This window comes from Vanessa atalanta, chromosome 16 (genome assembly GCF_905147765.1).
Source record: "Vanessa atalanta chromosome 16, ilVanAtal1.2, whole genome shotgun sequence".
In the NCBI taxonomy this organism is placed as follows: Eukaryota; Metazoa; Arthropoda; class Insecta; order Lepidoptera; family Nymphalidae; genus Vanessa; species Vanessa atalanta.
In genome coordinates, this window is record NC_061886.1 from 2,940,521 (window position 1) to 2,963,857 (window position 23,337).

The window sequence follows — 23,337 nt, forward strand, 5'->3', positions numbered from 1 at the left end:
TTCAGTGTGAAACATCAACGCTGCCATTTTCGTTTTGTGGCACGGTTATAGCGGCAGACTTATTGAAATATATTGAAAATATCATTTATTTATTTGTAGAATCAGTGCAGGAAGTTATAAATATTGTGTGCTTATGCAAGTGAAAATTATTTAGGACGTTTTTAGAGTGAATATTAAATCGAGTAATTGTTGACTTCCTTGGGTGGATCGGGTGAGTACATCTTGCATCAATATTTCCTTTATTTTCCATAAAAATTATCCTATTTAAAATCTAATTAATTCCTCGAAATTGAAATTTCTCCTACCACATGTTCTGTAATTCATATATTGAGTAAGTCAGTGAAGATATTAGTTTGAGCAATGTTCTAAAGAAATGGGCGTTGTGATTCGAAGGGTTCATAATATCGTCACACACATCGTAATAGTTTTAATGATGTTATTTTGTGATAAAATTATATATTGTCAATATTTTTTAAATTTAATATAAATATATTTTTATAACTGTTCTAATTATTTTTTAATTTGCATGCAGGGATTATCTATTATTAAGAAATTTAAAACATTAGGCTTTTAATGCAACTATATTTTGAATAGAAATCTTAATCGTTAAATTATATGATCATCAAAGTTCTTAACAAAATCTCAACTGTTAAGAGTCTATATTGTTTCAATAAGTCATTAATGTTTAGATTTCTTTTACTTTCCTATTTATCTAATTGGAATTTAAAGTGCTTTATGTGACGTAAATAAATTTTCTAAATGCACTTCTGTCAAAATTCATATATAATTTCAAATTTTTAGCTTAAATTACTACTGCTCAAATGCTACAACTCTAAAAATTAATCATTTTGTTTACAAATTATTAATTATATAGATAAGATAAATAAATTTTGCTATTTTTATCAAAGTCTAACAAGAAAAAACTATTTGTAAAAGCTAGAGATCATCTCTCACAACTCAATAAAAATTCACATAATCATAACCAATTTAACGTTATTTAATAGTGACAAAATCATTTTATGCTACTTCTGACATTTCATGAAAACTTATACAAAGGACTACAATGAATTCATTAACTTTGTATGATGTCATGGAATTATACAATTGTTTTGATATCTATAATTAGTGTGTAATTATTAATTTTATTAGTTTTCCATTCTAAGGTTTTTTGAAGAGATAGATCTTGTAATTAGATTGCCATGTACCTATTTCTTGTTATCTATATTTTTATATTAGATTTTAGTCTTATTAGTAGTATTTACAAGTACAAGGGACATTATGCAGATATCACAATATGTGGAGAGACTATGTTATAAATGGTTAATAGTGGTGCCCATGCCATGCCATATTTGTGGGCAGAGTTAGGAACTTACTATCAGTTGACTAGCCATTGTTGCCGACTAGTAGTTGTTTGCTCACTAACAAACTAAAAAAATTATAATTTATATTCTAATTAAAATAAATCCATATATATTCAAATAAGTTTTCTTACATGAAGATGAAAGTGAAAGAGCAATAAAGTTTAACTGTATCTCAATAAAATACATAAACATAACTTTCGCATATCAAAAGCTATTAAAAAATATATCTTTCTTTATAATTTATATTTAAAAATGTTTATATAATTATTGTACACTAGGCTTTGCGTGCATTTGAATTTAAGTTATTCGGACTTTGCAGTGTGACTTTATTTTTATTTTATATATAATTCTAAAATAAAAGTAACCTAAGTTACTCCTTATTACTTCAGAGAGCTGGAACAAACAGATAGACAGACAAATACTGTAAAAAATGCTATTTTGGTAAATGTGCCGTGTATATACATAAGCATTTAATAAAAAGCGGCTATTTCAATATTACAAACAGACATTCCAATTTTATTATATTTATGTATAGACAATAATGTTACATTAACATTGATTCCCGACATTGCTTTATTTAAAGATGAATGCTCACTTTGAATGTATAATACACTTTCCAATAATTCCTTCGCACTCCTTAAGGTATAGTTTGAAATAAAGACTAAAATAATGCCTCAAAAATGTCTACTTACCTATTATTCTTTATTTAAAATAAATAATTAACTTCACATTACTATAGGGTGTGTTTTTTATCATGAATCATCAGTCCAATAAATTACCCCAAGGGGTGTAAAGAGATTTGATTTTAACAGCTTTCATTTTAAAGGCTATTTTCATTATAAAGTAACCAACATTACCGGTTCTTTTCCCCCATTTCAATGAATGTCTTTTGCTTTTATTGTAGTTCAGTTCTTTTTTTTTGTTTGTGTAATTGTGTGTTCAATGTTGAGTGCACTGATTATGAAAGTAAAATTAAGTATGAAATTGTTTATGTATATGTAAATATTTTATTTTGATCTTTATTTTATTTTGTTTATATTTTTCTGAGAATGAATGTGAAGCGTGTTGTTCTATTATCTGTGATTTTCTTCTAAATTATTTACATTTATTGTTAAAAGGGAAAAAGCAACATATCTCCCATTAAAAAAAAAAAAAAATATATATATATATCTTTCTTTTTAAATAATTGCATTATAAATTTCAATAATTTATTTGTTATCGCGACCTTTACTTTTTTTTTGTACAAAAAATATCGATGTATATATAGTATACAGAACCCAAATATTCGCTGTTATATGGAGTAACTAGAGATATCGTGCATGCGAGAGAAAACATGTCGAATAAAATTAGTTCGCCAATTAAAAAATACGAGACATTACGGTTACAAAATGCGCCCGTTTGAATCGGTTTGCGTGTCATATGACTATTTGTACATTAAAATTTCTATCAATCATGCAGGAGGATAATTTAATAAGGCTGATGGCGACCCTGTTTCGCTGTATATAAAAGTGGTTCCACAATAAGATAATGTAGTTTAATTAAAATAACAAAATATACTCGTAGCCTTTTCTCGACTAATATCTCACAATTATGGAAGCCAGACACGAGTATCATCTGTCACATCTATGCTAACCTGTATCCTATGTATTATCTAACCTTCTGCTTAACAGGAAATGTATACTCTAGTGAATGACATAAGGGTTGCCTTTGCACTTTTGCTTTTATGCAGTTCATTAAAAAAAAAAAATCATATGAGTTCCAAATTTGAATTCAAATCTTATCTGACTTAACAAAAAACTACGAACGATTTGATTAGGTGTCCGATAGACCTGTGTAACGGATGCATTTCCAAATATGTGATACGGACTAGTTCATCACTTCCATAAAACAATTAAAACTTGTTATTGTTAATAAAAGATTTTATTACGGCGGTGAAGAGAATATATTCGCTTGCAAAACTTTTTTATTCAGTCTTTAATGAGAGAGAAAAACATGTATTTCCGAGCTTGCGAATGGCTGATATAAAAATGCAGGTAGAGTTCGCAATATTTGACGCAGTGTCGAAACATTTTAATTTAAATCAATTCTTACAAGGATGAAGACGTTTAACGTAATGGACTGAATAAAATATTATAATCGTAAGTAATTTTAACATTTACGTTTGCGTTCGCTTAATAAGTAAATAATTATTTGTATGTATCGAGCTAACGCGGTCATCTCTCGTCTGAATTGCATATAAATTGTCTTCACATGTATATTGCAGTAGCTCAGAGAGACATGGCGATTCGATTATCGAATGAAAGCAACGAAAGTTGTAATCTCTAATGCCGTTCTCAATGGTTAGTCTACATAACGTTGAAAAAGATAGCGCAAAACGTATAAATCGACCCACATTGTGGTTAGGTTTTATTCATATTTGAACTGACCGGTATATGCTGTTCCTTTTTTAAAATATATAGTATTCTTTTTTTTTTAAATATAATGCACTTTTTTTATAATTGAACATTGAACCAGAGCCAACAACGGATGCGTCAAATTTATTCAACCCACACGTAGGTACCATCGCTGTTATTGGCTGCAAGCGTGAGTATTACAGATGTATAATATAACCAAAATTTACGCACAGATTTTAAGTTATATTACACATATGATATGTAGGCATATTTAATAAGATGAATGGTTATCTATAATAAAAAAGTGTAATTTGAAGCAATTCGTTAATCACTACGTACCTTCTACGCTCAGATCTTTTGAATAACGCTACGGATTTCAATAATTAAATAGCACTCTATTGAATCATTCTTCAAGAAGAAGGTTTAAATGTTTAATACAGGCATATTATAGTAGATAAAAGCCGAGAATTTCAAGTTTCCTACGCTTCCTTTTTATGTTCGTTTCTTCAATCTAAAAGTTTTATATAAACCCTTGTATACGTGTGAAGCTGAGGGAAGGGTAGCTAGTGCTTAATTAAATGCGATACTCTTCTAGAATACTAGCTGTCACCCGCGACAACGCTCGCGTTTTAGGGGTTTGTCGTCAGGTGTTAAGCATAAAAAGTAAAGTAGTTAAGATCAAATTTGGTTCAGTGGTATGGCAGTGAAAGAGCAACAGACAGGCATACAGTTACTTTCGCATTTATAATATTAGTATAGATTATTATATATGAAACATCTTATTTGTATACATTGACACTAATGTACATATATTGTGGTTAAGGCAATTGTAGGTCACAATAATGATTAGGTAGGTTACTTCGATCAGTACTCGCGGCTCATCATTGTCGAACGGTGTTTTGGCGAATATGTCGTACCTTTCTATGACGTGAAGTCTATTTAAAGATTCTCATTACGGTATCTCAGTTACATACTAACTATAAGTAAGCTGCGTGGTTCAGTATGGCTTACAATATTAACCGCCTGACATTTTATAATTATGTCATCACCAAGTTCATATAAACGTGACGTAAGTTTCACGTTTCTCTAAACAAAATGCAATCGGCGTTGTTAATTTGATAGTTTTTTTTTAAACATATTTTTCGTATCGATAAATATTTATGAAGTGAAAGTGTTTACCAGTATTACTCGTGGAATTACAAGTGTTAGATCGTTAATACGCGTTATTATGAATTTTAAATGTTACAATAAACGTTTCATTTTATTCATAATCATTACGTAAGAACGGATTATTGTAACTAATACTATAAATGCGGAAAATGGTCGGTTTGTTACGCTTTGACTTTTCAACTACTGATCCGATCATTATGAAAGTTTGCACACCTCACAACCGCCCCCCCCCCCTTCGTCTTCACGCTGATGAAAGCCCGGGCTGATACTTGTTCAACATAAAGCTATGATTTTATTAGCTAAAAAACCTACAGCTACTAAATACACGTTTACTAGAGCGTGATATAAATCTAATTGGCGTTTGTTATTTGGCATTTAATAAAATGCTAAAGTTGTCTAACCTTGACCGAAAGCCTTTAATGTGATCACGTATTACACTTGTAGATAAGTATTTGCTGTCTTAAAAGCTAATATAATCGAAAACAAATGTCTAAGCGATTTGGTCTGTCTATATTCTTCGTTATCAAAATCAAAAATTCCTTGAATACTAAGTATGTTTATTCTTATAAAGATACGATTTAACTACTGCCCAATTAAGAATATCTATCTATATTAAGAAATTAAAAAAAGTTTTGTTTTTGTAATGCCTAACTGAAAAAAAAACTAGTTACCAGCCATCTTCTGGTAACTAGTTTTTTCGCACCGCGTTTCTGGCATGGTTTTAGTATATAATATTATTTTAGTATATAAAGTTAAGTATTCATTTTGACTATAATATTTGTAAATTGTGTAAATTCTTTTCGTCTCAAATATGCTTGCATACATATTTACTGTATAGGGTCTATTTTACTTTACAACGGTTGTTTGAGTACGAATAGATATAACGACAAACTATTATCGAAAGTAACTGTTTGTAAAACCTTGACATATCATATTAAACCGTACTGGCTTTGGGTAACTCACGATTGACGTCGGCTTGTATATTTATTTATTGTATATGTCAACGCAAACTAAATGTTTGCGTGGATAAAAATGGTGATCCAGTTAGTTGACTAATCACCGGGAATCCCCTAACTATACACTTATTGTAACGGTACTTTTTATTGTTATGGCTAAATTAGTAATATTTTACAGATAGAATTTGTCTCAATTGTAGATATAGATATTAAGACTATAAAATAGATCGTATTTATTGAGTTATATCTGAACGTCTGTTAAAGAGACAGAAATATGGCAGTCTGATTTAACCTTGAAATTTTTCCCTTATTGCACCCAATGACTTCAAAAATATATTAAAAAAGTGTTAAATATTTTCACAAATTTCAGTTGATGAACTGTTTAAAAAAAGACAATGCTTCTCCCTCTAGTTTGCTTTATATACCTATAGTAAAAAACAGTTCAGTGTTCAGCAACATTTAGAAGTATTATGGTGTCTGCCAGAGGCGTAATCCATGCAAATTATATGTCTAGTAATTATTACCTTAGGGTGAATGAGGGTGTCTCTGCATTACACCGTATTTCTTTCAATCTAGTTGTCAATGCGATGGATATAACAATGTTTCTATACGATACATTCAGTACTTATATTATGTAAACAAATGTCATTGACCCTAATTGTGAGAACATTACTTTAACACTATTACGGCACCCACGCGTTATATGGATGATATCATAGTAATGCTTTATTATTAATTAGAAATAACCGAACCGTAAATGTCGAAATGTTAATTCTATTCATGAACCTTAAATTTCTAGAAGTGAAAATTTTAAATACCTTCTGGAGTTTTAACAAATTTTTAAGTTTTCTATAAATGTTTGATTGTTGGAATCGATAAGGATGCTGACAATTCCATATTAAACCAATACTAAAATAAAGTTTTTATGTAATATTTCTGCGGATAGGCTAATACGCCACCTAGGCTAAGTGTTTATCATATATAGACATGGACGCTGTAATAAATACTAACAAAATATACTTACATCATCTCAGCGCGTCACGAACCTTGGGAGCTAATATGTCCCTTGTGCCTGTAGTTACACTGGCTCGCTCACCCTTCAAACCGGAACACAATACTTAGTATAAGTATTACTGTTGGGTGGTAGAATATCTGATTAGTTGGTGGTACCCATCCAGACAGGCTTGCAAAAAGCCTTACTACCGAGTAAACAAATTTGTGTTAATAACGGAATTATAAATTCGCCCATTCAAGCATTAAAGACGAACTTTCTAAATATCCTCATATAAAGATTTCGTTTAGAATAAATTAAAAAAACTATGGTTGCCAAAGATAATCTTAAATAAATCGATTGTCAATAACCATTGCGCATATGTCCATTCATATTCAAAGGTTGGTGTTTTGTGGCCATTGTTATTTGAAATCTGCTGAAGATGAGAATATCTTCAAAGTAATACAAATAGGTATGACCAAAATACCGTATCAGGAGAACTGAATCTTTTATACAAAAAACAGCATTTATATTGTACGTTATTTAATAGTTTATGAACGCATAGTTACAAAACAGGATAATCTTATCGAGTACAGGATGAGAACGGTTTGTGTTGCACAAAAATAATTGTTGTGAAACATAGTTGTATATATTTTTTCTCATACGTTTTGTCTGTGTACTATTAAAAACTTGCCAATATACGAAGAGTAATAATGTTTCCAGTGTAACTACAGGCACAAGGGACATAACTTCTTAGTTTCCAAGGTTGGCGGCTCGTTGGCGATGTAAGGAATGGTTAATGTTTCTAACAATGCTAAAAGGTGGCCCATTTCCCTGGCTACCTATATTATTAAATGAAAAATATAAGATTTTCTGTATTCTCTTAATTTGTGTTGAGGAATAACTATGTACAGTAATTTTTTTTTAAGTTAGTTGTAGTTTATATCGTTGTGAAAATACAAGTGGAATGAATTAAAATAGATACTATATGGTACGTGGATGTTATACCAGTTTCACTTCTTATCCGAGGAAACGTCTTCTCCGATATTTTCTTTTTAATCAACTAGTTTCATTTGTTGCGCTGAACGAAAATATTTTAAGTTAACTGACGTGTTTCAAAAAAAATTCTGAAAAAATCCGCAACATGAACAAGGCGATTAATAAAAAAAAACCTTTCTTAACAGTAATAAAGCTTTGTATCTAAATCCTGTACTGTGTTAGATTAGCGGCATATTAAAAATGCGAGAGTTTTTTGTTGGTAGTAAAGCTTTTTTGTCAGGTCCAGCAGGCATCTGTACTGCTTGTATTTTGTCATGGGGGGTTAGTGGACTACTTTTCACATGCGTAAGAGACAAAACATCCTAGATGTCATATTTAGTAGCGTATTATTGGTGTATTCGTAGTTAGTACTTCTTACAGTGTCAATGCCTAAGGGTGTGGTTACTTGGGTGGTATTTATTAAAAAAGGTCCGGTTACTTCAAGCAATTGATTCGCTATTGGAACTTGTTAAGGAAAATAATACGGAGCTTAAGTCCACCACACTGCTTATTGTGGATTGTTAGACAATTTCTTCCGGTGTAAGTGGATTTCCTTGCGATATTTTCCTCGTAAAGTCGACTAGAGCATGCCGTAAAACTGTGTTATTTGCAGGGATTTAAACTATCAATCTGCGGTTAACTTTAGTCGGTACCACACAAGAAATGAAGATAATAGATGTATACAGAAGATCATATCTATACAGTATTAAATGACGAGTCTTCTGGCTTTCGTAACATAAGGATTTTATTTCGTGCTATTTGTAGTATTTCTAAAAGTTATAGTTCGAATTAATGGTATAATATTGTATTAAGCTGTATCTAAATGCCATATATTAATTAGTATATGGCCATTAGTATATCCAACACAATAAACTAAAATGTTGAAAGTTTCATATAAAGCTGGTAAGTACATTTTGCATGAAGTCGAAAAAAAAAACAAAGAAAACTTACTTCTTTTTCATATTAGTATGAAGTTACCTGTAATTAATTTGTACGTTAATGTTATTAAATTAACGTCACAAGAAATTATTTTTTTATCATAATATAAATTTCTTATTTAGTAATCAAGCAAAACAGCGCTGTGGAAAGCACATAGCTTGTCATGTTACATGTATACATTAATTTATAACTTAACTATTCAATGTCTTTTCTAGTCTTTGTCTTTACCTAGCTGACATATATTTTCCAAAAGTCTTCATAAAACGTGCAATGAATCGCCTTCACACTAATATAATTCTCTACCTAGACCATTGCTTTTGACATTTACAATCGTAACGCTAATTCCTGTTTTCGTTTGGAAATTAATTTTGTCACCATAATATTCGTTAAGTTAACATTTTTAATTAAAAAAAAAATGTTTAACTTTGGTTTTTACACTCCTTACTAATATTGATTGATTTATTGATAAAGCTTAGTAATACATGGCTTACGAATTCCAAGACCTTATTAGTAAACACATATCGAAAGCTCTATGATTATATTAATCTGTATAAGGAGGTAGTCCAGCTTATTGAATATCAAATAGTTCAAGTACGATTAGTACTTCGGGTATCAAAATAAATGTATTTTACTTTAACGTATACCATTAATCCACATTAGAACAGCATGACATTTGCCCAGCATTGGAACTAGGAGATACTTTACTCTATATAGGAACAATTATAGACACATGTAAATAAGCTGCGAGGTATAGTAGATTAGAGTTATAAATGACATAAATAAATCTTATAGGAGACTAATAAAATAGATTTTAAACAAGTTTATGAACATATCTTTGAAGATATTGTTTAGTAGTAGTATTGTTCTGTAAGCCTAATGTTTCTTTCGTAAGTGTTTCGTGTTTTTTTGTTTTTATAGGGTGTCATACGTAAATAATAAATAAATCTTATATGAGACTAATAAAATAGATTTTAAACAATTTTATGAACATATTTTTGAAGGTATTGTTTAGTAGTAGGGGAGAGCGGGGCTGGTTTTAACGGAGGTAAGAATTAACAAACTTATTCCTGCCGAACGTGAAGTGTTTAAAATATGAGACTCCGTTTAGTATAACTATATACAAAGCCGAACATGTCCTGACCTGTCAGTAGTCGACCGGCCGTCGCTAGTGATAGTTGTGCGCAGTGACCTCAGATTGACAGGTAATTAAACTTTTTGTACTTCGTGATAATTTGATTTAAGATTTATTTTTTGGTTAAATTAAGTCAAAGTTTATCCTCAGTGAAATTCTATTTTATTGACTTTAAAACTATTATACTTGTTTGTAATTATTTTGAATAGATAATTTTCTATAATTGATAAAGTATAAAAAGTGCCCTCGGGGCTAAAATTAACAAATTGAGTGGGGTAAGTATTAACATGTTAATACTTACCCCACATGTAGGTATGTGATATTAAACGAGTGTTTTTTTGCAATAAGTGTGTTTTTTTTATAGAATGAGGCATTACAAAAGGAAAAGCACAAGGGGGTCTACGTCGCAAGAAGTATTTGAGATGGCAGCGGAAGAAGTTCTGAAAAAGAACAGGAAATATAGAGATGTTGCTAACGAATACAATATTTGTCATGTAACGCTGTTTAAATATGTAAAGAAAAAAAGAGAGGGAATTTCTGTTGAAGTGGGTTATAAAAAAAATCGTCTAGTTTTCAATTCTGAGCAAGAAACAATGATAGCAGATTATTTAATAAAGTGTTCTAATATCTATTTTGGATTGCTACCAGACGATGTCAAAAAATTAGCTTACGAGCTTGCCATTCGATACAAGATAGACAATATTCCAGCATCTTGGAAAAGAGACGGAAAGGCTGGCAAAGATTGGTTTACTGGTTTTATGAAGCGCAACCCATCCTTGTCTATTCGAAGTCCTGAGGCGACCAGCTTAAGCAGAGCAACATCCTTTAACCGTACCAATGTTCATTCATTTTTCGAAAAATATCAAGAAGTGCTTCAAAGATACAATTTTCCTCCGAATAGAATTTGGAATGTAGACGAGACTGGAGTCACGACGGTACAAAAACCCAAGAAAGTGGTAGCTCAACGAGGTTCCAAGCAGGTAGGGGCAGTCACATCTGCAGAACGGGGTACTCTAGTGACAGTTGCGGCAGCGGCAAATGCTATTGGTAATTTCCTACCATGTATGTTCATTTTTCCGCGGATCAGATATAGTGATTTATTCGTCCAAAATGGGCCACCCGGGTCTGTGGGTGTAGGAAATAGTTCCGGTTGGATGACTGAAAAAGAATTCTCTATATTTATTGACCACTTTCTAAAACATGTTAAAACATCAGAGCATGAGCCAGTTTTATTGCTGTTAGATAATCATCATTCTCATGTTAATGTGGAGGTCGTCACCAAAGCAAAAAACAACCACATCATTCTTTTGTCTTTCCCTCCACATTGTTCCCATAACCTTCAACCGCTAGATGTTGGTGTGTATGGACCATTTAAAAATTATATTAGCCGGCAGCAAACAAACTGGATGATTAATCATTCTGGGAAGACCATGACGATCTATGATCTCCCTGGAATTGTGAAAGAAGCATTTCCTCTGGCATTCACTCAAAACAATATCATCAACTCATTTAAAAAAGCTGGCATTTGGCCGTGCAATGAAGATGTCTTTCAAGACTGTGACTTTCAACCATCATTTGTTACTGATCGTCCCGATCCAAATATTGCTTCGATGGAAAACCAGGGATCACTTCAGCCTCGAAATAGTTCTGTCAATCCGGAAGAAGTATCACTTAATTTAGAATTTTCAATCCAAAATGAAATTATGAATAACATGCCTGATATTGACCTAAGTATTTCAGAGGTTATTAATCAAATATCACACGTTCCAACAAATGAGCCAGGATCATCAAATGAACCAGGACCGTCAAATAAAAAGCAAACAGAAAAATTTAACGTAGAAACAATAAGACCATTTCCAAAAGCACCTCCACGTGTCGAATCCAAACGCAAGCGTTCAAGGAAATCAACGATACTCACTGATACTCCCGAAAAATTGGCCTTAGAGGAGGAAGCAGAATTAAAATCATCAAAAAAGATAAAAACTAGTCTGTCTGAAACTAAAAATAAGGGTAAAGGCAAAGGAAAGGGGAAAGGTAAAGGTAAAGTAACCCGGAGAGTAGAAGTAGAAAAGGTTAAGAAGCATATTCTACAGGATGTTAGTGAAGAAGATAACTGCTTCTGTTTAGTTTGCGCCGAGTCTTACAATGAAGACACATCTGGACTTGACTGGATACAATGTATTTTATGCAAAGGATGGGCTCATGTCACCTGTATTAGAGGTGATACCAGAAAATACATATGCCTCAACTGTTACTCAGATGATGAGAAATCATATTCTGATTAATTATTGCCTGATATGGAGTACCTATCTCCTGTCTAGTTTTAAGTACAAATTACATTAAGATTGATTGAACTAGTTACCTTTTTAATAAATCTAAAGACTGTCTGATACTAAGAAGTACTAGCACTGTGATAATTGTTTATAAATACAAAGGAGATTTAATACTGTATTGTTTAATTATTATTTTTTTTATATATGTAACTCATTGAGATTTTTTAAGACTGTTGATACTATAAGTTTATGTGATTTAAATCTAAGTAATCTTAATTATTAAGTTCAAACTATTTAAGCAAATGTTTGTAGGCTAAAAAACACTCTAATGATTGTTGATTAGTGCAGATTTATAACAATACTATTTTTTCTATCTCGTTAAGAAACTTAAAGACTGTTGAACCTAAAAAGTTTATGTTACTTTAAAACATTAAGTTTAAATAGTGTATTAATTTTTTTTAGGCTTAAATACATTTAATATGTACCAATAATTGTTACTAAGTGTTGATTTAAAAAAATTTACTATATTCTTTCAGTTCCTATCATAAAACGTACTGATTTGTTAAACATATAAAACATTAAAACATATAAGATAATAAAACATTTTCATTATGAATTGTGAGTGACATTTTATTTAAGTATTAGATAAAATTTTAATCTCTGTTAATAATTGCCCCTTACGTTAATACTTACCCCAGCTCTGTTAATATTTGCCCCAGATGCGGGGTGTGTATTAACAAATGACGTTTTTGGTTTTTATGGCTCTCTTTCTGAAACCACTTACTAACCTGATGCTTTTTGTTACTAATATCATAGCTGAATAACCCAAGCACGTTTTCAATAAAAAATAAAACGAAATAGTTGATTATCAATGAAAATATAAACCATAATACAAAATTTGTTAGTACCAGCCCCGCCCTCCCCTAGTATTGCAGTATAAGCCTAATGTTTCTTTCGTAAGTGTTTCATGCTTTTTGTTTTTTTAGAATCCTCATACATAAATAATGCTTTATTGTCCTTAAGCCAGTTAGAGCACTTTCACTTTCTTCAATAAACAATACACTAGACACCTTCATGATCAAAGATGTGCTGCTCATACTGAAACGACTTACCGAATATAGTTGAGAAATAGTTTACAGTAATCACTGAACTAATGAAAGCATTTAAGACGCCTACAGTGTTGTCTAATATATGCAAGTCTAGCGAGTATGGTGTACCAACTTGTGAATAACTAGCGGTACGAGACAGCATAAGGTCCTGCCGGCAAACATGTATAAACATTTTTGAATTAACTATAACATATAGAAATTATGTTCTATTTAAATGTATCCATATTTCTTACCGTCAAACCATAGTTCGCAAGAAACCTATTTGCTCGTTTAGTAGTTGACTTTCGTTGCACAATGATTGTTCTCTTCAAAATACTCTTTTATTTTTTATAATATATAGTATATTATGTATATTATGAAGGTTTATTCAAAATATTGGTGAAAGATTTTTTGAATTGGTAGTTTCGGAGTTACCTTCTCCACGTAAACTTAAAATCTTAACCTCTTTATAAACATGTTGGTTTCTAGACTTCTTGTATATCATGGATGTGAAAAATTTGTATTCCAATATCAAAATATCACAGTCAAACATCAATACTACGTGTAGCATATTCAGCTCGAAAAGTGAGTAAGCAGGTGTCATAACAGAACGAAGGCGTCATTGACGATGTAAGGAATAGATATCATATTAGTCATTATTAGGCAGACGAGTGCATGCATTTGTCTATTTATATATGAACATTAAAAAAAAACATATAATATAAGCTTTCCACTTATTATAGGATACCTTTTCCAGTTTTTATAGAATAGTATTACTTTGCATCGTCTGTTTTCATAGAATTAGTGTACCTATATTATATAATGTACCTATTTTCTCCTCCAATTAAACGTAAAGCTTAGGTTACGAGTACGACTATAGCTCATTGTTTCAAGATCGAACCTGCGACTTCAACAAACAACTCCAAGTTAAATTTTCTTATCAATTTGTTTGAATACGTTTAATGTTTTTTTTAATTAACTGATTATAAGGAAAAAAAAACCGGTAAGAGTGTACATGGCGAAATCGCAATAATTTATTTAAATATTTAGGCTACATAATTTATGTTAATTTATTCGCATTAAACTAGCAAACAGCAGTCACTATGTGACCGCCGAGAACTGCTCCGAAATCTTATCATTAGTGAATAACTATAGCTGGGTTACCATATGAAACCTTGAAAAGGCACAAAGTCAGTTTCTATTATACTTATTATATGATATAATTATGCTGGAGACAATATTTTCCTTATTCTCTTAATATTGTAATAATAATCATACTCAATTATATACTAAATATAGTGTTGTTTTGTTTATTTCCCTCGCAGAGAAAATTCTGACTTCGCAATGTTTATCAACCCATCAGGCTTAAGACTAATTACAAACACAAATTAAGCACAAAGAAAATTCATTGATGCTTGGCCAATAAAGAGTGAGATTTAAAATTATACAGAAAAAAGATCGAGATATTAGCATTCGAGCGGAAACCAGCTGAAAAATATGTTGACTGGAATGAGCCGAAAGATAAATCATAAAAATGGATAAGCTTATTCGATTTCTTTTTATGGATATTCCTTCTTGCATTCTGCCAAAAATAAAAAAAATCTTTATAATCTGTACAATTTTATCTGTTTAATCACTTTTGAGTTCTTAGACTTGTTTGGATACTATTTACACAATATACTGATTATTATATTTCAATTCTTAGTTTAATGGCTTTTAGTTGTGCCGACAGGGCACAGATTATTTCGCTAACGTCACGTAGGATGGAGAAGACACGAAAGGGATTGATCGGTACGGTTGAAGTAACAAACTCAATTAAATTTTAAAGATTGGAACAGTAGTAACAATTTCCTTAATCTAGATCAACATTAACATTAAGGGTAAATAATAAGGTAAATAAAAAATAATTGTTAGTACTCTAAACTATATATAATAAATATAACACTCAATTAGACTATTCGCAAGTTAATTTGATTACATTTAATATATATTTACCTACATAAAAAAGAACAAAATGGAGTAAACAACAGGAAAGTAAAGGAACAGGATAAGGGTTGCGGATTTTACTAATAACACTATACTACTAAATTACTACTACTATCACTATTACTACTACTACTAAATACTATACTATAAATACTATTTATACTAACCAATCAACCAAAAAATTGTGTATAGTATACAGACATGCGATTCTAATTTATTGATATAAAAGTTTCAAATTCAATGTTTTATTACGATTTTACTATTATTTAATAGACTTTCTTATTCTTAATAAATATTCAAACGATTAGATCGCTATTGCTTTCTGATTTATTCGATGTTTCTCTGCCTTTCGTTTATAATTCAAGTTTGTCACTATCTTACTTCCGAATATTATATTATGTCATGAATTATGTATCAACGTGAACTTTAATAACCTTTACCTAATATCGTTAGTTGTTTACTTAAGAAACTACTTGTAGTAAAATAGAAGAAAAGTAATATCGAGCAAATTTTGTATACATAAATTCCTGAAAAGAAAATTTCCTGCCTTTCCTCTTGAATACATAAACTAGGTTACTACTTCTAAAGTGGAACACGCTTCATTTTTTTTTTTTCGCTAACGATCCTTTTTGCGTCCGCCTTTCTTTGAGAACTGAAAGCAATACGTTTAGGCGCAAATGGACAATCATCGCGCTTGAAATACTGAAAATATTTCTTATTTTACTCAAAGATTGCCTCTTTGACAATTTTGCCTTTTTTAAACTGACTGCAATAGTTACTGTTGGACATGTCAAATTAATATCTCGAATAATAATTTACTATAAAGCCTTTTTTTGTTCCATTGATGAACCTGGGTAGAATCTATATTTCATACCCGTGGCGAATATTTATTACTAGCTGAACCTGTAGGTTTACCTGCGCGAAATTTATAAAACTATACCTAACACACCTTCACATATTTAACAACCTGGAGAGGTTAATTAAAAAATAAAAGTAGCCTGTTTTCTGACCCGGTCCTCAAACTTTCGCATTTAAATGAAATAATATGGTTATCCTAACTATATAATAAGTATTTCTTTTTGGTAATTCCCACTAATTTTACATACGAGTATGCAGAGATGAGAGAAGATAGTATGCTGTTATATGTTTATAACAGAAAATAGAGGACACTGAAAAATATGTCGTCTCGGACGCCGGGGGGACTAAGGTCGACGCTCAATGAATACCTAATGTAACTTTGTGAGTGTTCCAGCGCTTCTGCCGCCTGGTTATCAATAATATATAACATTGGACATCAGCTACACTATCTATTGATTATGTTTCAAATTTAAGTGTAGTCAATATTGCAGGATTAATAAACACAATCATATATGTTGCAAATGTTTTGAGGTTTCCGTTTCGAGATATTCCATAATGTAAATAATGAAAAACGTATGTCCGTAGCGCGACGATAATTGGTATTTAAATAGTAAAAACAATAATTATATCCGTCGCAGGAATAGTGAAACTAAATAATTTAAATGCTAATTTTCACTTCCACTCGGCATGAACATTTCACGCGCACTGAACATCGTGGTTTAGTCTGACTAAATTGCTAAATTGCTAGGAACTAACTGGTGACGGTAATGGCCGAGCCGGGAAATTGTCAAGCGTAAATTATTGAATTTAGTTAACGCAGGAAGCAATCGACTTATCAGTAACGATCTTCATAAAACTAACTTAATCAAGCAACAGCCTGTAATTGTCCCAGTGCTAGGTTACCTTTGCTTTTTGTGATGGCTTAGCTACGCTGCTCCGAACTCAAAATTATCTTGGTGAATCATTTATTCATTTAATTATATATAAAATCAATATCATGTATATTCAATTAGTAAAATTTAATGTAAATGTAACTAATTACGCTCTTGTCGGTTTTTCTCGATGGTAACTACATTCCAAACTTATCTTCAAATTTATTAATTTGTTTTATACGACGATTCATCAAATCCTTGTAAAAATCGAAAGAATACATTAACACCGCTATATAATATAATCTGTCCAATATAATATGAACCGAATCAAAGATGCAGGAAGTACAGAGCAATTAACGGATTTGTGTTTACGAGTATCTTATGCTAATTCGCCTCCGCTATGCACGATAGTTCCGGCAAGACCGCTACTGTAATTAAACGATACCTGGATTGCACCTAACTCCTTAAGATCTATTTGGACAGCGCTTGATGTTCATTAAAGTAATATATGTTTACGGTTTCATAATAACATTTTCTTAGGGTTCATATTCGGTGTTTTTGTTTGTCAAGCAATTTTTGATTTCTGGCTTAGTACACCGACCAGTATTCCGAAAATACAGATGAATTCTCACTATCAGTCAAATAAACCATATTTTCCTTCAGTTTAAATTTATTAATATTTTATTAACATTTTGAAGAGTTCCAGCCGTAGACGTGCAGAAAAATAAAGATGATTCTTGATTGCAATTTATTAAATTGTTATGAATTAATTTTAGAGAGCTGCAAAATCTTACTGGTCACGTGGAGAGCGGCGCAATAGCTGTATAAAAAAAAAAACAAATGAAAATCGTGCGAACAGGCGTAGTCAGTTTACAGTGAAATGAAATTTAAAAAACCTGTCATAGGCTTCGAATATTGTAAAAATCTGTTGAATAAACGAGTAGTTTCGCGTGCGACCCACTAGTATATATAAATATGTATATAACATGAATGTATTCTATAATCTAAGTTTTCCATCGATGTATTCAAATTGTACAAGGTATTGTGGTGGTAGGTTTCTGTTTGACTCAACCGGGGGAACATAACATCTTAGTTCCCAAGGTTGGCGGCGTAATATTTTTTACAATACCATGGTCTAAGGGTGCCTATTTATATAAAAGAGAAAAAAAATCATAACTGAAAATTTTTACTATATTTTTTATACTAGACAACTGGGGCTTGGATTAGCGGGACTCGCTTACAATGTACGCTCTTTTTTCCGTTAAATGTGGCAATGATGATCTTAACGATAACGACACATTGTATAACACTGTCCTTAGATATTCCAGGTATTTGCACTTAACTTATACTTTGCGTATGTCGATTATAACTGTTTGTAACATTATATTATGATTGCTATTCTCGTAAGGTTCACTGCACGCAGCTAATGGTCAAATTAGATATTAGTATTGTGTATCTCAGCTGATAACGGAAGTTTATCGATAAAAATTGCATATCTAAAGCGAATGGGCGTTTGGATATGAGCGATAATTTACCCGTAGTATTTTTTTTATTACGTTTTTACTAATTTACAATATCCGATATTTTTTATATACATTTTGTCAAAATCGTTTTAGAAAGTTGGTGTCCATTTGTAAAATAATTTTTATATGATTATAAGGTTACCTTTGTTTATTAATATTTAAATGCCACCATTATTTTGTATACGTGTTTAAAATAAGACTAAATTTATTTTATCGAAGTTTTAATAATGTTTATTCTTCGTCAGTGATGCACACGAGGTAGCCGGCACCGAAGCGCGCAGCCATGCCGCTGCCGAAGCGCTGCGTGGAGCCGGTGCACGTGTCGCGCGGGACCGTGCCCGAGCGCCTCGACGTGCCGTCCGAGCTAGAGGCAGTCACGAACGGAACACTTGCCAACACTGTCAGGTAACTATGGCAACATCGATAAAAGTCATATACCACCATCGTATCGTATCACACATACACAATTACACACAATGAATTTTACAATTGCTTTTTTTTTGTATAAAGTTAATAATTTGAAATAAGTTTTAATAATTTATGCTTTTTTAAAAAACACTTTGAGCCTTAGTTATCTATAGTAAACAAATTTTATTAAACTTAACTAATAAACCGGAAAGGTTTAGTCTAGCCAATTAATTTAGAAATTCTGCTCCCTATTGCATTAACTGATAAAAATCTCTGAAATATTATGTATTACAGACAGCTTTCGTCTCTGTCCAAACATGCGGAGGATATGTTCGGCGAGTTGACGCGGGAGGCAACGAGCCTGGCGGAAAGGACAAATGTACTGCAAGCAAGAATTGATAGGCTTGCTATAAAGGTCACACAGTTGGACTCTGGCGTAGAAGAAGGTATTAATTTATTCATTATTTAAAAAAAAAAGTTAAACGAACAAATCAAATCATTAATGTGCCAAATGAGAAAATTATAAAGTACTGGTCTTTTCTTCTTTTTATAATCTAATAAGCAGCCAATACACCTGGTGATAATTGCCCAGATACATCTGATTTGGCAACACTGATCTTTTAATATATTATACAATGAGTCTTGTATGTCATCAAAATTATAAGTATTGCAAAATATATATAAAGTTATAATTATTTGCAGTGTCCCTTCAAGACATCCAAATGCGGAAGGCGTTCCGTTCGTCTCGAACCTTCCAGCAACAGCTGTTCTCTCGAACCACGATGCCGTCTGCGATGCTCGCGACGTACGCTCGCTGCGACCGCCCGCCGCCTCTCGAGCGACTCAACGAGTTCCGAGATGACGGTCGAGACGCTAGGAAGTTCTATACAGATCCGGATTACTTCTTCGAGCTCTGGCGTAGGGAGATGCTGCAAGACACCGAGAGGATCCAGCACGATCGAGGGAAGAAGGTAAATACTTGTGTGATATTTGTTACATTATCCTATATTGATATATAGGATAATGTAATGTAAACGTGATCGTGTATTAAATATTATTAATATACTAAACTATATCATTGCACTTATAAACCTAATATATGAACTAATTGATTATATACAATGAACATTCATTGTAAATAAAAACTAGGGTTCCTAGATTCCTAGGAACTCCTAAATCCTCATTTAATGATGTAATTAAATACCTTAGCAAAATTATTAAGTTTCTGGAAGTAATTTAAATTTAAATTCAGATAGTATAAAAAATGTCACCCAGCCCAGACTTTATTTCATATAAAATTTTATTTCAGTTTAACTAACCTCTCTCAAAATAAAATTGAAATGAACTAATTAAATGAAACTAATTATGTAAGGCGTGAACACGAAATGAAACCTACACGTGTGTGTGGTGTGTGGCAGGTCCGTCAACCACGCAGCGGTGGAGCGGACGGTCGCGGCACGAGGCGCGTTCGCGTCCCGCATTCGACGCGCGACCGGCAGAAGGCGGAGGTGGTGACGCGCGGGGAACACATCATGGCGCCCAACCAGCTGCGGCGGTACAACATCGAGCAGTACCGACCCGACCCGCTCTATCAGAGTATGTATATTGGAAAATACACTACACTGTTCATTGTTTACATAGCCAGGAACGGAAACGGGCTAATCCAAAATAAAAGGTATCCAGACTACAATATATTGTTGCCAATGTACATATTCAAAGTACAATACGTATTTTAAATAAATAAAAAATACATATTTAGAAAGTACGACGATTCAAATACCAGTAACATATGAATACGAATTGATAAATTGCAAATCGCTTTCTTTAGAATGTTTTCTTGTATTTAATAAGGAGTTTTTACAATTTGATGTTCAAATATCACATGAGTTTCTTCTTTGATGTAAAAATAATCGGTGAACTATTGAACAAGATATCCTCTGAATTTATTTTAATGAAGTAATGTATTTCTCAGCAACTACAATGACGGATGGTGGATATAGAGCGCCTCAAAGCCGACCTGCGTCATCACAGCCCGCGCGACCAAACTCCATCGAAATCGAGAACCAGCAAAACAGGACTCCTAGGCTCACTGGAAATGGACACGGTAACAATGGAAATTTTTTTTGACTTACTTATCTATTCCCGATGTTTCCACTTTTGCCTATTATTTTTATATTTTCATATTCAATGATAATTTGTTTGTAGTTATTGCAAAGAAATTTCTACAAGAATGAAATGTTACGCCATAAATGTTTGCAAGTCTAATCAAGCAATCTATAATTTATTTATTGAAATCTAATTATTACAGTAATGGGAGAGGAAAGTCCATATGGACCTATCGAGCCAATATACGGAGGTAGTATCGCGGGAACTCCGCGCAGAGCTAGACCTTCCATTCCTCCGCCTGCGCCCCCGGCACCACTGCAGCCAGACACGCCACCACACCATACACCTACAAGGTAACAATTTTGTTCTTGAAACTTTGTGAATAAAAGCAGAAATGTATTTTTTAGACCATAATTTACAATTTATTAACACAGTATAAGATTATGTCTATACTTATGCTTGTATATTATATTAATAATGCTTATCCTTAGATCTGCGTTGCCACCGCCGCCACCGCCGCCTGAAGGTACTTCTCCTCCACCCGTACTCAACGGCGCTTCGCCTCCGCATCGCACGGCGCTGGATGCACATCTCGATCAGATGCATGCCGTCATTGGTAAGTTTTATTTTAGTACATTCCCTATTTTGATTATAATATATCTAGTTAGATATCTAACAACAGTAATAAACGGATTCGATTTTTTTTTTTAATAAGAAATAGTTGGTTCACATGGTTGTAAATTATATTACAAGATATAAACAAAATATACAGTAATTTGAACGTGCCATATATACAACTAAAAATCAAAAATGTTCGTTTAACCTACTTCATTACTTAGTATAGTTCTATAACATAATGTGTGGATCCTAATTTAAAAAAAAAACTTTGTTCTAGGCATGATGTCATCCGAGGATCTGCCGCCTCGCGCACCTACGCCTCCACCTGCACCTCCAGCTCCTCCACCGCCAGAAGATGAGCACCGACCTCGGCCTCCCTCGCCGGCCTCACTGCTACGGGGTGCCTCTGCCCTTAAGCCGCCGCGTCCTGCTGCCGACCCTGCGCCTGATCCACGTTCAGATTTACTCAAAGCAATACGTGAAGGTAAACATTTAGATTCCCAAAATTATCAAATACTGCTATTACTGCTCAGCTCATTATTAGATTCTATTAAAATTTGAATAAAACATTCAACTATCTATCAAATCAATCTCGATTAGTTGTATTTGGTAACTATATAAAAATTACAAATTACAGGTATCAAACTGCGTAAAGTGGAGAAGCGATGTGAGGAGAACACTGGCAAATACGATACGCTTCGCGGGGTGCCAGCGCTACACGATGTAGCGTCCATTCTCGCAAGGCGCGTTGCCGTGGAACAGAGCGACACCAGCTCCGGCAACGACACCGACTCGGACGACTCCGACCAGTGGACCGACTCCCGCGCGTGACGTCGCGCCTCGCCGCGCAGACACTCGCGCGACCACACTCATGCCGATATCGACACCAAGCACAATCCTACCCTTCCGGCCGAACCGCAACCTGTCGTCGAAAAAAATGAAGAACAAACGCAACCCGGCCCAATCCACATCAATATTGAAATAAAACACCCACCAACGACTCAAAACGACATCACGCATTCTTCTGATAAAGATGAATGCTATGTCAGAAACTCTTCCTTTCTCAGCCGTGACATTGAAGCCCAAAAGGCAAAGGTCGAGGCTTTAGCTAAATCGGAGTCGCCGCCTAAAAGTAGTCCGCCCAGAAATGTCTCGGCGCCACCGAGGAAAAGTAGTCTCATTAAGGAGACGACCTCACCGCCTAAAGACGCTTCACCGCCGAAGAATTCAACCTCGCCGCCAAAGAAAGTCTTATCGCCACCTCTAACGCAGACACTTTCAGCTCAGTCTAACACTAACGTATCTTCTATAATAAACAAAGTAAATACAATTCCTTCTTTTAAAAATGATTTGACTAAACAACCACAAAAAAATGAGGTTACTTCTCCACCCAGCAAAAAGGAAGTTACGTCTGTAACACTTAAAAAAATTGTCTCTCCACCGTTAAACAGAGAAATTAGTCAAGCCAAAAACGACATTGCTTCACCGCCACCAATAAAACCAGTGTCATCTCCTCCTATAAATGCTTTTAAATCAAGTAAAGTCGAAGCAAAACCTGAAGAAAATTCATTAGCAAAGATAAAAAAAGAAACTGTGCTAGCCAAGGAAGCACCTATTAAAACTGA

At 33.0% G+C, this 23,337-nt stretch overlaps 1 protein-coding gene across 1 annotated transcript; it reads left to right on the forward strand.

The window, feature by feature from the left end:
- The first annotated feature begins 4 nt into the window (after positions 1 to 4).
- Positions 5 to 22,545, forward strand: LOC125069888 (wiskott-Aldrich syndrome protein family member 3). The gene is made up of 10 exons (XM_047679491.1): positions 5 to 211; positions 18,826 to 18,985; positions 19,283 to 19,434; positions 19,691 to 19,959; positions 20,407 to 20,584; positions 20,961 to 21,092; positions 21,297 to 21,447; positions 21,586 to 21,710; positions 21,990 to 22,196; positions 22,350 to 22,545. Exons 2-10 carry the CDS (start codon positions 18,864 to 18,866, stop codon positions 22,541 to 22,543), a joined length of 1,530 nt encoding a protein of 509 aa, XP_047535447.1. The 5' UTR covers positions 5 to 211; positions 18,826 to 18,863; the 3' UTR covers positions 22,544 to 22,545.
- Positions 22,546 to 23,337: the final 792 nt, after the last annotated feature.

Excerpts from the sequence above, each read along its gene's own strand:
- LOC125069888 (XM_047679491.1), top strand. The coding sequence starts at position 18,864 with ATGCCGCTGCCGAAGCGCTGCGTGGAGCCGGTGCACGTGTCGCGCGGG. Across the intron at positions 20,585-20,960 it reads ACCCGACCCGCTCTATCAGA|CAACTACAATGACGGATGGT; the intron begins GTATGTATATTG and ends TGTATTTCTCAG. Across the intron at positions 21,448-21,585 it reads CCACACCATACACCTACAAG|ATCTGCGTTGCCACCGCCGC; the intron begins GTAACAATTTTG and ends GCTTATCCTTAG.